Below are 16581 nucleotides of genomic sequence, written 5' to 3'. Positions count from 1 at the left end.
GGATTTTTTAACTTTTTTAAATATTGGGCATAAAAAAAATTCCACAAAAGGCAGTATCCCTATGGTCAGAAATTCTTTGGATAAAAACAAATGAGATGACTCCATCGTTAAACTGTACCCTTTCGATCAGATTAAAAATCTGTGGGTGTGTTGGAATGAAACAGAGATGCAATTAAAAAAATGGAAGAATTACATTTTTTGGCATATGGTCCCCATCTATAATTGTTGGGAATGATATTCTTTTCAAAACCATAAACCCTCAATTTCTTTTTAAGTTTTACTAAAGATGTACGACAAAGTACAAGTCCAAATAATTTAGGGACAGTACAGTACAGTTAAGTCAGTTCAGTACACACACACACACGACTTGAAAAGAGAAAAATTACTTAAATATTTTGAGCAAAAATTAAGGTGTTCAAAGGGGCTCAGAGTTGTACTTCATTTACCAGTATTTGGATTTATTTTAAAGTATCAAAATAGTGAATTGCCTTTGCGATGTAATATCACGTATCCACAGCACAACTGTTTAGCAGAACCTTTCAGATTTTTGTTTGTACCTTGTTTCCAGATTGTTCACAGTAGTGTGTGAAGTACAGCCCAGTCCGGAACTCAATAAACAGAGACGTCATCATCGGTTTCACTCTTCTTCCAAATGGTGTCTCACATTTGGCAGACATCTTAGGAAATATATACACCACAGTATAAGTTACTTTAGAAAATTGTAAGTTAAGATCTTAAAAAATAAAAATAAAAATACGGCCAGCTTTTGGAACAAGGGTGTTCAAAGTGCAGCCCCAATGTTATGTGAATTTGACCCACCAGTGCAGATGGACCATGAAGATGAAGACATTTTTTCCCATTAGGACAAAACTATGAGCCACAAATTGAAATCTTATCACAAAATGTCAGATACAACACAAAGTATCCATCTTTTAATAAGGTTTTCTGCTTTCTCTTCACTTTCTTGGTAGAATATAGGACCACGAGGCCTGTCACAATAACAAATTTTGCTGGATGATAAATGATTCCAAATGTTATTGTGATACATGATAATATTTGCTGTTTTGAGACCATTTTCAAGTGATATCATGGTAATGGCATAATAATGCAAGAACACATTCTCAAAGATCAATAAACTCTAAATTCTAGTGAACATTTAACACTGGAATTGGAAGATTTTTTAAAGGTTTTATTGGCTGTAGTGGCCTTTATTTGAGAGTGGTTAGAAAGGAAAGTATGTCATGAGAGAGGGGGAAGACATGTGGTGAAGGTCATCAGGCCTGGAATCAAACTTGTGACATCCACATCAAGGACTAAGGCCTCCTTACGTGGGTTGTACTTTACCCCTGTGCCACCAAAGCTGGAAAAAATTTTAAATATCCAAAATAAATAAACAAAACAACAGAAGCAATAAACAAAATGAATTATGAAGTCTCTTTATACAAAAATGTTCTTCAAAAGAAAAGAGATAGTTGAGACCAAAGCACCAAACTGAAGACTTTTGTCATCCAGTTTTTGGTAGAAAAATAAAGAGAAAAGAGAAAAATGATAAATCATGCAAATGGAAATTATTGAGCTTGTTTTAATTTATCATGGGACTAACTGATTCACTGCTCATTACAAGAAGTCTAAGCACCAGATTTGTCCATTGACTTATGCCATATATACTGCTCCCAAATCTGCTTTTAATGACATTATTAAAAAATTTTAAAATAAAGACTAACTAACTCATGATTTTATTGCTGAGAATTTACTAAATCATTTTCAGTTTTTTTTCAGTCAAGCCCTAAATAAATAAGTAAAATAGTTGTATCTCTTTCAATAAGAAAAGCATGTGAAACCCTTTTGAAGTTTGACTGATTTACACCTTCCTTTCCTACAAAAGAAAATCTGACAATTTTCTGTATTTTATTAAAATATTTCTTGATTACTTCATTTTTGAGGAGGAAAAAAAAAAGTCAAAACCTTTCGTGATTTCAGTGTTTAAAACTATCTTTATTTTTCGGCCCGGGTGTACTCTTGAGTTGAGTTTTGTAACATGGCTTTGGTCCATGTTTGAAAAGATTTGAACACCCTGGCTCAGAATAAGCACCCAGTGAAATGACATGAGGCCTACCTGAGTCATAGCAGAATGATGGAATGGGGACAGATACTCTTCAGAGTGACTGCCAGGCTGTCTGCAACACGTCTTCATCCAATACCGAGGTAACCTGTAGGACAGGTGGATGAAGTGTGCATGTTAATTGGCTGCACGCTATAGAACAGGACTCTGTTAAATGCGAATATAAATCTAAACTGTGGACCACACCAGTAGCTGAGTAGAGGCTCAGTTAGTAGTTCCTGAACCGAGAACAGTTTCTCCTCTGTCCAGCAGGGGGAGTTAGTCAGCCCCAACCTTGCAAGCAGCTCCCCATTCAAACAACAAGGACTGCTGCTCCTCAGGTAGCAGTTTCTCAACAGAACTAAATATCTGGGCCAGATGATACATTCACCTTTTTACATCACATGAGACAAGATGATTGAATCAGATAAAAATACAAATGTTTTACCTTTTTTTTCGTTCTTCCGTCTGCAACGCTATCAGTGTCTGAACATCCATCCACAGATTTAGAAGCTTCTCTCCTGACGTTCCTCGCAAAAACTCTTTGAACTCATCCAAGCCTGGCCTATTCTCATCAGCACTGGAGGCTTGCCAGCACAAAATAGGACTCTTCTTAACCTCTGCTTGCTTATTTCTACTATCCTTTGCGCTGTTTAATGGTGTTGATTTCTTCCTCGCCAGTTTTGTTTTCTCTTTCTTTGCTTCGTGTTGGTCATCTGTCCTGGAGAGGTCTGGCTGGCCTCCAACCACTTTACTAGCAAAGTACGCTGGCTGTTCTTCAGCAGTCAGGTTGTCTGACGGACCCGCTGACAGGTCAGATGAGCTGTGGAGTTTTTGAGTTTGCTCACATTCAACTGCTGATTAAGACAAAGAGGAAAAAAGAAAATGAATGTGTTTTTGAGTCAGTATGAGATGGACAGGACTTCTTAATGTCAGAAACATTTGTTGTAAGCCTTGTTGATCTCTGTCAGAAAACAAATTCAATCTATAAATTAAATAAATAAATGACATTTTTAACTTAACAGTATTAGATCTAGAAATCTACCTGGTTCTGGTGATATACTCTCCAGAGAATCTGAAGAATCTTCTTCAGAAGAAGAGTAATCAAGCAATTCTGAGATTGCATAACTGCTAATGTCTTTTTCATCTGACCAGTTTTTCCAGTCAAGGCTCCAAAAGGTTGGCTTCCACTGAAACAGCAGCTTGGCAAGTCTGGAAGAAATCAACCATCACAAAATCTTAAATCACATGTTTGCTTGCTTAATTTAGAAACCAACTGAATGTTGCCATGTTTATTACTGCTTTTACTTGGTAGAGAGATGATTTAATCACTTTTCTGAACTCAAACAATAAATACAAAAATATTACTTTTCATTCAAAACCATCATAACATTCCCTCTGATATTTCTAGAACAGGCTAGAATTTCAAAATTGCAAAAATATGACGGCATATTTTGGGCAATGTAGATATAAAAGAAAACCCAGAGGAAATTTTAGTGGAAATATTTCCACTAAAAAAAAAAAAAAATTTTTTTTTTTTTAACTCAGAAATTTTGACTTATTAAAGTTTCTGAGTTTACAAAGTCAAAAATTTGCAAGAAATTTTGAGATCTCAGAAATTTTCCAGAAAAAAAATTATTTTTGAAACTTAAACCTCCAACTTTTTTTTTTTTTTTAGATTAATTTCAAAGTTTTTTCTGGCAACTTTTGAAATTCAGAAACTTGAACTTTTTTTTTCTGAAATAAATTTAAAAAATTTTTAGTTTTTGGTAGAAATTTACTGTTTTTTAATTATTCTATCTATAATGGTCCGAATATGCAATCATTTAATTGGAAAAAAAAAGGGGGGGCAGGGGGGATTATTTTTTTATCACTTTCCTTAAAGTCAGAGCTTTACTGTCACCAAGGTTACTACGCCTTTATAACAGTTTGGGAAAGCCCAGATGACGTCATAACTTTGTAAGCTTCATTCTCAGATATTGCTATCCATAGTTAAAGTTCTGAGATGCTGGAAGGCGACTCAAAGAGGAAGAAGCCTTCACTCAAAACATAAAAGGACAAAAATTACATAATGTACATACATATCCTGTCAAAGTGCATTTCCTAACAATTCCTGTGATCTGATTAAATAAGTTTGGCCAAAACAACCATAGTGACATTTAGAGGAAAACATGCGTAAGACCACAAGCCTAAGAACTGTGAAGTATGGTGGTGGCACATCATGCTGTGGGGATGTTTTGCTGCAGGAGAACTGGTTCAATTTCAAAAATAGATGCCTTCATGAAGAATCAACATAGGTCTGAAAGACTGAAGCAACATTTTTAGATATCAGACAAGAAGGAAAGTTTTGGACAAATAGGCCTTCCAAATGGAAGATAACTAAGCTGTCTGACAAATTAGCTCAGAAGTGACTAAAACAAAACGTTGAGGAGTGGCCATTACAAATGCCTGATCTACCCTGTATTTAATTTCTTTTTTTAAATGGTGCATGTAAAACTGTACCTATACTCATGATAGAAGTCACTCTGCAGGAAGAAAGGTAGTCTTTTCTCCGTAATCCACCGAGTTCCTTCCTCTCTGCTGAGGCACTGCAAAGACACATTACTCAAATCACATTGAAAAATTTAATCTATACGTCAGCCGTTTTCCCTATACAAGTTCTTACAGTGACAGTGAAACAGATGTCCGGTACAGGTGGCATTTTGGAAAATGTTTCTAGGTCATCAGAAAGCAGTAATGATTTATATTGTTTCAGTGTAGCTCTGATCTGTTTGGCGACAATGTCAGCTTTTTCAGTCGCCACCTCAAAAAGTCCAGATTGCTGGTTGTACACCAAAGCTTCTGAGAAAGACTGAAAAATAATGGGCATTAGAAAGGTTTAAGCTATTTTTGTATGAAGATATCTATATCCTGTGCCTACTTTACCGGCAGACTTAAGAACTCATTGAAATAGTAAACCAGTACGTCATCTGAGGCCAGATAGCTCTTCTGTAAAAAGACAAAACAATTCAGCAACAGATAACTCTGCTAAACATAAGGTGTAGCTCTTTGAAAAATGAGAATGTTTACTCACAAAGTTTTCAGCAGTAAGAAAGGGGGTTTCTTAAAATGGAAAGAAAAAGGTCTAATTTACAAATGCGTAGTGTATTACAAATGCTCGAGAAGGTTGAAAGTATAAGCTTTTGCTCTTACCAGCTGAAGTAACTCCACACATTGTTCATCTTAGAAATTCAGAGGCATCTTCTAGATTTTCTAAAGACAAGCAAAGCAGTCACTTTTAAACTGGTGTCGTGGTATAACTGCAAACAGTCCAGGTTGCTATGGACTCATTTTCAACACAGAGACGATTGTAAAAGATTAACTAGAAAAAACAGAAGCCACTTAAGTTATTTCTGCAAAGCTGCATCAATGTTAATGGTCAAAGGTGGAAAAAAAAAAAGAAATAAAAGCCCCATTAACTTTACAAAATCACTTTAATGTTAAACTCGTGTATATAGCAAAAGTAACATTAAAATGGCATTGTTGCAGTTCACATTTTATGGCATTAGATGGCACCATACCACAATGAACCAATTTGAACAAACCATGTAAAACCCTAACAAATGAGAAGTGAGGCATTTTTAGAAAAACAATGCAATTTATTATAAAAAAAAGTAACCTGGACACACACACACACGCACTTGTAAAACCTGACTACTTCAAACTTACAGAAAAAAAAGAAAAAAAACAGTAATCAAAGTACATCAGAACCCAATTCCATAGTTAAAAATCTGTGCTGAAAGAAAAGTGCTTAAGTAAAGACATTCAGTAGCGCAGACATTGTTTAGAAACTTGCTGTAAAAAGTTGGGGTAATCATTTGCAATTTAAAATTGTCCACATGACAAACTGGAGTAAAGATTTAATTACAGTCTTCGAATGTTTCGCTTGCTTTGAGCACTTCCTGGAAGAAGCTTGTCCTTCTTGCGACGGCCCGCTGACTGACTGCCACATTCTCTGGACCCATGGAAAGCACACAAGCAGGATACGCAAAACTGAAAGCCACAGTCGACTCTGCTACACACACCCTCCCCTTTCACCGAGTGACACCTTGCAGGATGCTGACATCTAGGGCAAGGCTTGAGGCACTCATCATGGAAGAGGGTTTTGGCAACCTGGGAGAAAGTTAAATGAAGTCATTGCTAAAGGTTTTATAGAGCATTGAAAATTTGCCTTTTGCTGGATTATTCACAACTCACCTCCAGAAATTTGTCCCGTTTGATGCTGCTGCCTGTACTTAAAGTGCCATGCTGTGGCGTGGCCAAAGTGTTGTTTGCCGACTGGGGGGTGCAGTAGCTAGAGGTTCTGGACTGGGCCTGAATCTTCTTTAAGGCTGACCTCTTTGACAGAGCTGATCTGGTCTCCCCCTCAGAGATTTGGAGGACACCCACACCATACTGTAACACCACCAAAAAAATTTTTTTAAACATCACAAGAAACAAGCAAACACTGATCTTGCTCATGCATTCAAGCATTTTTGCTTGAAACGAATAGTCCATCCTATGAATCATGTTAAAATGACATAATTGCTCAAAGTTTAAACCACTGCACTGGTAGATGTAAAAAAAACAAAAAAAAAAAAACACTTATGATTGCAGAGAAGTACCTGAAGATCCTCTAGTTCACCCAGATGGATCCTTCTCCTCAGGCTAGCTTGGTGGTCCTGCTCAATAATTTCATTCCAACTTCTGCAAACTAGACTACACCTGTCAAAAAAGACCAATAATTCTAAAGATCTGCTCAAAAGGTACATAATTCTATGCAAAAAATAGCTCAAAAACTAGTATAGTGAAAAAAGTTTCATATTTTGTCAGTGTGAAATGTTTTAAGCCTTTGTTTCTAGTAATTTTCATTTTAAGAAAAAGGTTGCATCAGAAATTAGGAACAGAATATTTTAAACATCTGAATTGTTTGGAGTCGTCTTTTTCTTGACAATGCTCCATATATTCTCTGTGGGGTTAAAGTTAAGGCCAGTTTCCTGGCTAATCAAGAATAGTACCACCATGGTCACTGAAGCAGCTTTAGTTACCTGTGGCACTGTGGGCTGGTACCAAGTCCTGCTGGAAAATGAAATCAGTATCTCGATAAAGTTGTGAGCAGAAGGAAGCATGAGGTGCTCTAAAACATTCCTGCAGGATTTTGCAAAACACAGTTGACCAGAACAAGCAGATGACACGGTGACCCAATCATCTTCGACTGTGGACACTTCACTCTGGACTTCAAGCAATGCAGACACTGTTCCTCTCCACTCTTCAAACTGCACAACCCTGATTTCCAAGCGAAATGCAGAGTTTACTTTCATCTGAAATGAAAGTAAACTCTGAACAACAGATCTTTGATCTCTGAACAACAGTCCAATTCTTATGGCATCTCTAGGTCAGGAGTAGCTCGATACATGGGATGCGACATTTGTAGCATAAGTGTAGGATTCGTCTGGACGTAGTTGAGTCAGCCTCAGGCCAATACTTGTGAAGCTCCACAAAATTCTCGAATGGGTTCTGCTTGACGGCCCTCCTAAGGTGGTTGTTGCTGGTGCACCTTTTCTTACCACTTAACTTTCTATGAATATGCTGCAATTTTTTTTATTTCCCAATTTTCTGAAATACTGAACTTTAGGTTTTCATCTGCAAGCCACAATTATCAGAATTACAAAGGCTTTAAATATTTCACGCTATGACATACATTTAACTTTCTAAAATGAGTGACCAAAATATTGAACTTTTACTTTGATGTCTGAATTTCTTTTAGATGTACCTGTACATTTATTTAAGTATTTGTTCTGCTTTTATTTTTTGTACTTTAAATCAGACTTGATTGAGAAAGGATTAGATTGAAGTTACAAAATATCTAAAGAATTTGGGATTGGCTGTGAATTGAATTACTTGAATAAAAATGCACATATCACCTGTACAGACATTCTGAGTTCAGCTTGCTGAACATATTAGCCAAGATGTGCCTGAGATTCCTCTTCTTCAGTTCCGTCAGTATATCCAGCTTCCTCAGGCCCATCTTTCTGCCAATCAGCCCTGCCAAAGGCATACTGGTCCTGAACATCATTGCAGTCTTTGCTAATGCTGCTGTGAATTTCAACTCTTCTTTCAGACTGGGACTTTGACCTGCAGACTTCTGAAACTTGTACTGGCACATAGCATGAACTAGCTGCAAGGCTGGAGTCAGAGATAGATTGACTGGGGTTGTTTTGAGAGGAGTCATGGAATGATGAGCAGGATCTGCATCCGTGGATGAAGGGTCTCCCAGTGGGGTGTGAGGGTCATGCTTTCCAGAAACCAGGTTATTAAAACATCTAGCAGACATTGTGCTGCAAGGGGTGGCATCAGCGAAAACATCATCAGTAGAATGGCTGCTACATTTAGAAGGATCTTCATGCTTTCTATTTGCTTGGTCTTCCTCGGACTGAGAACCACCTTCTTTAAGAGTGGAAAGCCGGTGTTGACGATGCAAACGGGAGCGCCTCTTCACATCAGTCAGAGTCAGAGTTCTACCGGTTCCTTTGGAAGCAGAAATGAGAAGCTCCTGGAATGAGCCATCATGGTCTGAGGAGTCTTGTGATTTATCAAGCGTTAAGGAACTGAAGCCACTGTCTTCATTCACCGACCTGTTTCAAGGTTAGAAGGATGGTAAGATTAGAATGTTTTCAAATTCAATTCTCTAAACATTTACAGCAAATGACAAAATTTATACATAAGTACTGTATAAAGCACCTTTGTGTAAAGTTTCCTCATACAGTGTCTTTATACAGAGGCACAAACCTAAGAGTTTATGCTACGAACGCACAAACAAATTTTGTTAAGCAGATCCACTGTGAATGGGAACAAAATCTAGAGGACGCGAGGGAAACAAGCTAAAAAATAAATAGGATCATTTAAATACTACTTTCTGACTCAAATTGTTAATCCAGTCATTCACAGTTTTGTTATTGCTCTTATTAAACTGCTGATGCAGCAACTGCCTTTTAAATCCATTCTGATTCCTCCATTTCATCTTTAAGACAAAATGTAAACTGATATGTGTGTGTGTGCATATATATATATATATATACACACACACACACATATATTAATGTTAGGAGATTGAAATGTCTCACTTTTACAACAAAGAAAATGGGAAAGATTTTTTTTTTCTTCAAAAAATAAAACATCTAATTTTAAGAGTGAACTTTATTTACTTAAGTGATTTTTACATATAGAGACGATTAAAATGAAAAATGGGTGCTTAGGATGCCATATTATGGAGTGATCAAACAGAAAGAGAACTGATTAAATATTACTGTATTCATCATTAGTAAGTTGATGTTTTGGAATTTAATAGCATTAGGCTGACAAGGATACATTTGACTAGTCAATATTTTTTACTGCCTCCTTTTATACAGATGAGATGAAAGAATGGTAATGAAATGAAAGCAAACTTACCCGATGTTTTTAGGTGTTTGGGTAAACAATGGCGTGTTGAAAACACTGGTGCCGTCACACAAAATGCTGCTTTCACTGCTTATTGGCGATAGAAAGTTTTCTTTCGTTAAGAGAGGGAACAAACTGTCATGGCTTGGAGTATCTACATCAAGTTGACAAGATGAAATGTTCCCCCTGAAATCTGACTCAATGATTGAAACGCTTCTGTCAAAGGACGAGAGGAGGCAAGTGTTGAGTTTGCCGTCTTCGCAGGTGGACGTCCTCACCTGCGTGAAGAGGAGCCGCTGTTTCCTGCCAGACATAGCCAGATCGTGGCCCATGTTTAAACTCCTGGAGGCCCCACCAGATGTAACATCTAGAGAGTCAAATGATTCACTGAGCCAGTGTTCAGATCTCTTACTCAAAGAGGCTTCAGCATTTGTAGTAATTGGTGATCCTGTGCTGTCATTTTTGACTACAGTGGGTTTGCATGTTAGAAGTTTATGGCGCAGAATAAAACCCCTTCTGTTTAGTTTAGGAGTTTCACACCAGTTCACTACAGATGCTGCTTCTCTGGTGTATTTGCCCAACACCTTAACAGATTCTCTGCTCTGTTCTTTAGGGGTGACATGAAGCCTGAGGTTCTCTTTAGGAGTTTCAATGAGTTCCGATGGGGACAACGAGCCAGAGAGGTCAACTCCTGTGATGCTCCCTGGGCTCTGGAACCAACCCAAGAGTCCGCTGTCAGAACAGTCTTCATTATAATGCTGGCCTTTGTAGCTTTGTGGGTTGATATTTGACTTAGGAGTACACTGCATTGCCCTCAGTTTTCCACACAAGGGTTCCATGAGAAAGGTTGTCAAGTGACCTGAAGATGAAAAAGTAAACAGCTAAAATGTTGACACTAGATGTGTCGACTGGTTTATATACAAGCCCAAGTTTTAGCTGGAAAGCTAGATTACTTTACATTTTTTATGGGAAAAGTCCATATATTTACGGACTCTTTCAGTTTGTAGTGAATTTTCAGAGTATAAATCCATTTTGTTTAAAATGGTCTCTTCAAATACTTTTGTTTTGCCATACTTCTCGGGATAAAAACACGTTATGCTAAATTAAAATTCCATACATTTCCAGATAACGTAAGAACCCCAGCTTTAGCATGTCTGCGTCAAGATAGCTGGTATTTTTGAGGGGAAGAGCGAGATAAAAGTCGCCACAGACTTTAGCTTTCAGTTGCTAAAGACAGTCAGTCATCTGGTACATCTCTAAGGTCCAGCTGTCTAATTAGCGTTGCTATGAGAGCTTGGTGCCGCCCATTTAAATCCTGCGTCACGAGCTCTGATGCCGCTACAAACACAGCTGTAACCGCCAAACTGAAGTCTGTTGTATGTTGGCATTTAGTTACGATATATATTTAAAATTAACAAGAAAACTTAATTTTTTTAAAATAAACAAGACACTGTGAGAGCCCCTCATCTGCGTCAGACATAAGAGTCATACTAATTAGCATGTCCCAAACACACCTGAGTAAAGACAAGGGAAACTAGTACAACATAAACGTAGCTGTAGAGTTCTCCAAGTTGAGACGCACTTATTAAAAAAAAAAAAAAAGGTATTTCAGTTAAACATAAAACTTACCCTGTAAAAGAACTGAGCTGCTACGAAGGCCGTGTTATTACCTCAGGTTCAGTTCCAGGCCACGGCTTCCACCCCTTTTTTGCTGCTACATGTTCACCAACGCACACACGGCCATCGCTTTCAAATTTAGAGCCTTATGGGATGCGTCACGTGCTTCCGATCAGTTCAGCTGGTCTTCCGTGGGTGGTTACCACAGCAACGGAGTCTCCATTGTGCTTTGGTCAAACAGAAAACAGGAGCAGGTAAGGTAAATTTTTGTTGTTGTTCCCTTAGACTTCGCTTCCATTGGACATAAATTAATGGGACGATTTCAAACTAAGGCAGACCTTATTATGTCGAAGCCTCAAACAAATATCTTAAACATTGTTTGTTACCGAACTAGTTATTATAAGCGCTACTAGCTCTACTACTATGCTATTAAAAGTTTTGCTGTTATTGTTTTACAGTTCCTACATGATAACTGAGTTTTGTCGCATTCTCTTCGCTCTTAGCCATGAGTGGCGAAGCAGTTTTTCCTCTTCAAAGTTCAACCGCTGGCTTCAGTACTAAGGTCCCTGTGGAGCACCTGGACTATGATTACATTGAAAAATGCAAAGATGTCAAATATCTGGAAAAGATACTGAAAATTTTGAGGTAATGTTCTTTTCGTTAAGCTTTCTGTGCAGTGTGTGCACAAAGGAAAAAGGTGTTGCTTTTTTGTATTTCCCTTCTCTTCTTGGTGTTTACCCTTTCAATATTGTTTTATCATTTCCACTCTAACGGGAAAAAAATTAAATTAAATTTTTTTTGCAGTAATAGATACTGGTGTTGTCTTAATGCACGAGAAAGCTTTTCAGTCTCCGGTCTTTTGCAGCCTCTAACAGGTGCCTGTATCTAGCTCCATTAATCTTTTCACTTACCCTTTTCTTTGCCCCCCTATTGAAGAAAAACATCCCCACAGCAGAATGCTGCCAACTTCATGTTTTGCTGTGGGTGGGGGTATATTTTTTCTAAAGCATATTGGTGCATTTCAAAATATTTTAGAAAGCACTGGAAGAAATAGCTCATTATAGCATTTCAAAAACACATTTAAAAGCCATCTAATAAAGGATTAGGGGCACTAAAAAATAATTTGAAATTAAAATTTCATGGAATACCAATCCTGACTAACATTTCACAAGGAATTTGAAGTCCGATGACTTAAGGCTTACTTTGTGTCCAGGTCTGGTGAAGAGGGCATATATCCCCATCTGATCAAGTTCTGTGAAAGTCACTTGGAGAAGCTGAACCCTAACAGTCGAGCTCTCAGGAAGGAAAACCCCGTTGCCACGGAAGCCAACTTCTCTAAAGATGAGTGGAACCAAATCGTTGACGACTTAAGGGTATGATACCCAGTGGCATGTTTTTTCTTTTCAAGAATTTTTTCATGAAGAACGTTTTTTTTGTTGAACTTGTTTTTCTGTTTTTTGTCTTTTTTTTCTTTTTGGCAGACATGGGCCGAAGAAACCAAAAAGACTGAAACCTTGTTGAAAGAGGAGTCAATGTTTGAGGACTTGTCAGATGTGAAAATACCTCCTATAAGAAGTTCAAATTGCTTTGTTCCACATAATAAGGTATTTTATTTTAAACAGTTATACAGTGTAAACACTTCTCTTAGATTTCATTTAGTAAACATTTTTATATAGTGTTTTTCTGCTGCAGACATCACTCCCAAAACAAACAAGAAATCCCTCAAAACGTGTTGTACCACGTGATTATCAAGAATGGGACAAGTGAGCTGTTTTCTCTTTTGTCTGTTATGCTTGAAAGAAAGAATGCAGTATTACAGCGTCTGCATGCACTTTGAAATGCATAATCCCATCTACAGTTGCAATCATTAATGGTTAAATACTGAGCGCTACATATATAGGGTCTTGTCTGCCACAAAGCTTTCTATTTTCAGGTTCAATGTGGAAGAGGAATGCGGCAAGGTAGATGGCCATCTCGACCCACCAGCTCGGCTGAACTCAGGACATCTGAACATCAGGAGAGAAGTGGATGCCTCATGTAACGTATTGTGTTCCTAAAATACATGTGTTGTATTTTACAGCTGCAAAGTGATAATTATGCAATAGTGGCTGGCTATGTGTGTGACGTGTGTGCGGTGTGTGATCCAGTGTTGTCGCATCAGGAGAAGCTCCTTTTGGCAAATCGGGAAAAGGATAAGGGCAATGAAGCTTTCAGAGCCAACGATTACGAAGAGGCAGTTGCATACTACTCCAGGTCAGGGTCTCTAAACACCTTTGCTACTATGAAGAACTTCACTTTGCAAGACATTTTTTTTAAACATACAGTTATCTAAGTGAAACGTTATATTTTTGGGGAGGGATAAAATTTTACTCCCTCTTTAATTTTTTTTTTCTGTGAATGGATATAGCTTACTATATCCATTCAATTATATCGAATGGATCTACTATATCCATTCAATATAGTTTACTAGTTTACTTACTGTGTAAGTTCTTGTTTACTTACACAGTACAAATAGATAAATAGCTAATTTTTCTAATTGTTTGTCATAAAATCAGACAAACAATTAGAAAAATGAATTCTAATTAATTTTTAGAATTTAGAATTAACCTAATGTACCTGTTTCAGGTACATTATGTTTACCAAAATAATTTGTATATAATAAATGCCAAATAATGAGGGAATGCTTTAATAAATTGTATATTATTTTCATCAAAGTTTGAATTTTACAAACACCTTTAATAGGTTAATTTCCAGAATTTGACAGATTTGGAGACACATCTATATTTTTCTAGGCACACCTCTACTATGCACTACTTCCTTGCATAGGACAGTCAAGAAATGAGCTGAGATATCAGGAAGACAATTATCGACTTCTGCAAGTGCGAAGATGTCATGTTCATCTGTTGAAAACAGCTGTATGCAGGATAAAAACGTCATAGGAATGTCCAGCCGTCACACTGTTCATCCATGAAACGAGACCTGCCTGAAAGGTCACTCAACGAGAAAGTAGTCATCACTTCAAATGTAACATGAAAAGCAAAATTATAGTTTGCAAATGCACACAGGGAGGAAGAAGTTAGTTTCTGGAGACATGTCTTGTGATGTGATGAAATTGAAATGAAAGTGTCTAGACACAGTGACCACAACCATACTTCACAATCTGGGTGTGGCTGAATGCTTACATGGAAATACTGAAGCAACGTCTTAAGACATCAGCCTAGAAGATACAGCTGGAACTCAGTCAAATTGGTAAACTAAAATAAAAGGTTACACAGTGGCTGAAGGACAACAATGGTCTACTCTACCTGATAAGGTTTTTTTTTCTACCAAAAATATAAATAAATAAAAGTTTTGTAAAGTTTTGACTTTAAAAAAAGTGATTAAAATTCTCTGCATAATTCTTTCCTTCGTAATCCTGGTATTTAACAGATAGACATAATTATGGTATTCCTAACCGACCTAAAGGAGGAACAAGTTTAGTCTTATGTAGTTCTTTTGCTCTCTTCTGTTACAGGAGCCTTTCCATTTTCCCCACTGTGAATGCATACAACAACAGAGCTCAGGCACAGATCCGCCTGGAGCACTGGCACAATGCCATGACAGACTGTCTGCAGGTGCTTGAGCTTGAACCAAGGAATAAAAAAGGTGCTTTTTTTTTTTTTTCAACAAGTGTAATTTTGTGAAATTGCATACCTGCTTGAGTGCTGATTTTAATGTGAAAATGAGTATTTATTGTGGTGTGTTTCATTTTAACCAGCCCTTCTCCGTCGTGCTACTGTTTACTATCACATGGGGAAGTTTCAAATGGCCTCTGAAGACCTGCGGACGGTACTTCAGGAAGAGCCGAACAATCCTGCAGCAATGGTAGATGACAGAGTTATGAGAAGCGTTCTTTTTGTGCTATTGAGCATCATGTCCACTAGGGGTCATTGTATTTCTTTAGGATTAAGGACCTTATTAGCATACTAGAGCAAGTCAGAAAAAGGCTTGGCAGATAAAATGTATATATGTATATATGACAGCAGTCATATATACAGTGTGTAATTATGAAAAAAAAGTATTTTACAAATAAAAATCTGAAAAGTGTGGCATGCACTTATATTCACCCACCTAGCTTATTGCAGGGTTTGATATGTAGGATCAACTGGGATGTATCCATTCATCCATTTTCTGTACACCCGTGTCCCTTGTGGGGTCGGGACTAAATGTTTACTCCCATTTAGTAAACATGGAAGAAAAACACTGTATAAAAATGTTTACTAAATGAAATCTAAGAGAAGTGTTAACACTGTATAACTGTTTAAAATAAAATACCTTATTATGTGGAACAAAGCAATTTGAACTTCTTATAGGAGATATTTTCACATCTGACAAGTCCTCAAACACTGACTCCTCTTTCAACAAGGTTTCAGTCTGTTTGGTTTCTTCGGCCCATGTCTGCCAAAAAGAAAAAAAAAAGACGAAAAACAGAAAAACAAGTTCAACAAAAAAACGTTCTTCATGAAAAAATTCTTGAAAAGAAAAAACATACCACTGGGTATCATACCCTTAAGTCGTCAACGATTTGGTTCCACTCATCTTTAGAGAAGTTGGCTTCCGTGGCAACGGGGTTTTCCTTCCTGAGAGCTCGACTGTTAGGGTTCAGCTTGGGTTCAGCTTCTCCAAGTGACTTTCACAGAACTTGATCAGATGACCCTCTTTATAAAGAGTTCACCCATGCGTAATGTAAAGAACCAACAGACAGATCAGAGGTAAGGTTGTGGAGAAGTTTAAATCAGTTTGCTCTATGCAGTTTGCTATAATCCACATACGGCACACATCAAACATTTGGAAGAAGGTGCTCTAGTCAGGGGAGATCAAACTGTTTTAATAAATAATTGAAAACTAACGCCTCAAAACATCCCAAAAACACGTACCAAAGAGGTGGGAGCTTCATGATGTCTGGATGCTTTTCTTCAATAAAAACAGGGAATAGCATCAAAATTAGCTGGAATATAGATTGTACTAAATCATTTATAAAAGAGAATATATCACAGGCAGTAAAAAACTTGTGGCTGCCACAGCTTTAATTTTTTTATTTGTAGAAAATGTCATAGTTATACTCAAGTTTTATGTCACATAAAAGCCTAATAAACATATACTACAGTTTTAGGGTGCAACATGTAAAAAAAAAAACATTCCAATAAATGAAATTTTTGTAAGCCATTGTAAGAGTCCAATTTTAGTTGGAAGAGGGAAATGTGGATGTGATTTTTTTTTTTATCCCCATAAACATGATTATTTATTTTCCTTTTATGTGTCATTTTTGAATCAGTTCATTGTGAAACTCTTCTCTCTTTTTTTCCCCTAAAGGATATAATATTCAGTAATGTATCTTCTTTAGATCAGTTATACATGGATGGTAGTTT

The 16581-nt window shown here is 37.2% G+C and overlaps 2 protein-coding genes across 2 annotated transcripts in view; one reads left to right on the top strand and one right to left on the bottom strand.

Moving 5' to 3' along the window:
* rgs22 (regulator of G protein signaling 22) overlaps nucleotides 1-11275 on the bottom strand; it is a 29600-nt gene extending 18325 nt beyond the window's left edge. Inside the window, exons 1-11 of the mRNA XM_007550527.2 lie at nucleotides 11186-11275; nucleotides 5294-5353; nucleotides 5175-5203; nucleotides 5027-5089; nucleotides 4767-4952; nucleotides 4604-4689; nucleotides 3147-3313; nucleotides 2550-2958; nucleotides 2309-2470; nucleotides 2117-2210; nucleotides 558-677 (exon numbers count right to left, since the gene is read on the bottom strand). Of these exons, the coding sequence (XP_007550589.1) occupies nucleotides 558-677; nucleotides 2117-2210; nucleotides 2309-2470; nucleotides 2550-2958; nucleotides 3147-3313; nucleotides 4604-4689; nucleotides 4767-4952; nucleotides 5027-5089; nucleotides 5175-5203; nucleotides 5294-5315 (1338 nt within the window). The 5' untranslated portion in view covers nucleotides 5316-5353; nucleotides 11186-11275. The remainder of the gene's footprint in view (nucleotides 1-557; nucleotides 678-2116; nucleotides 2211-2308; nucleotides 2471-2549; nucleotides 2959-3146; nucleotides 3314-4603; nucleotides 4690-4766; nucleotides 4953-5026; nucleotides 5090-5174; nucleotides 5204-5293; nucleotides 5354-11185) is intronic.
* Nucleotides 11276-11300: 25 nt separating this feature from the next.
* spag1b (sperm associated antigen 1b) overlaps nucleotides 11301-16581 on the top strand; it is a 20848-nt gene continuing 15567 nt past the window's right edge. Inside the window, exons 1-10 of the mRNA XM_016670622.1 lie at nucleotides 11301-11427; nucleotides 11677-11818; nucleotides 12387-12546; nucleotides 12655-12777; nucleotides 12866-12936; nucleotides 13107-13210; nucleotides 13321-13426; nucleotides 14688-14818; nucleotides 14931-15133; nucleotides 15758-15761. Coding sequence (XP_016526108.1) covers nucleotides 11322-11427; nucleotides 11677-11818; nucleotides 12387-12546; nucleotides 12655-12777; nucleotides 12866-12936; nucleotides 13107-13210; nucleotides 13321-13426; nucleotides 14688-14818; nucleotides 14931-15133; nucleotides 15758-15761 — 1150 coding nt within the window. The 5' untranslated portion in view covers nucleotides 11301-11321. The remainder of the gene's footprint in view (nucleotides 11428-11676; nucleotides 11819-12386; nucleotides 12547-12654; nucleotides 12778-12865; nucleotides 12937-13106; nucleotides 13211-13320; nucleotides 13427-14687; nucleotides 14819-14930; nucleotides 15134-15757; nucleotides 15762-16581) is intronic.

The sequence above is a fragment of the Poecilia formosa genome, unplaced genomic scaffold (genome assembly GCF_000485575.1).
Source record: "Poecilia formosa unplaced genomic scaffold, Poecilia_formosa-5.1.2 Scaffold36, whole genome shotgun sequence".
In the NCBI taxonomy this organism is placed as follows: domain Eukaryota; kingdom Metazoa; phylum Chordata; class Actinopteri; order Cyprinodontiformes; family Poeciliidae; genus Poecilia; species Poecilia formosa.
The sequence above is the reverse complement of the archived record's forward strand: the minus strand, read 5'-3'. Positions and strand labels throughout refer to the sequence as shown.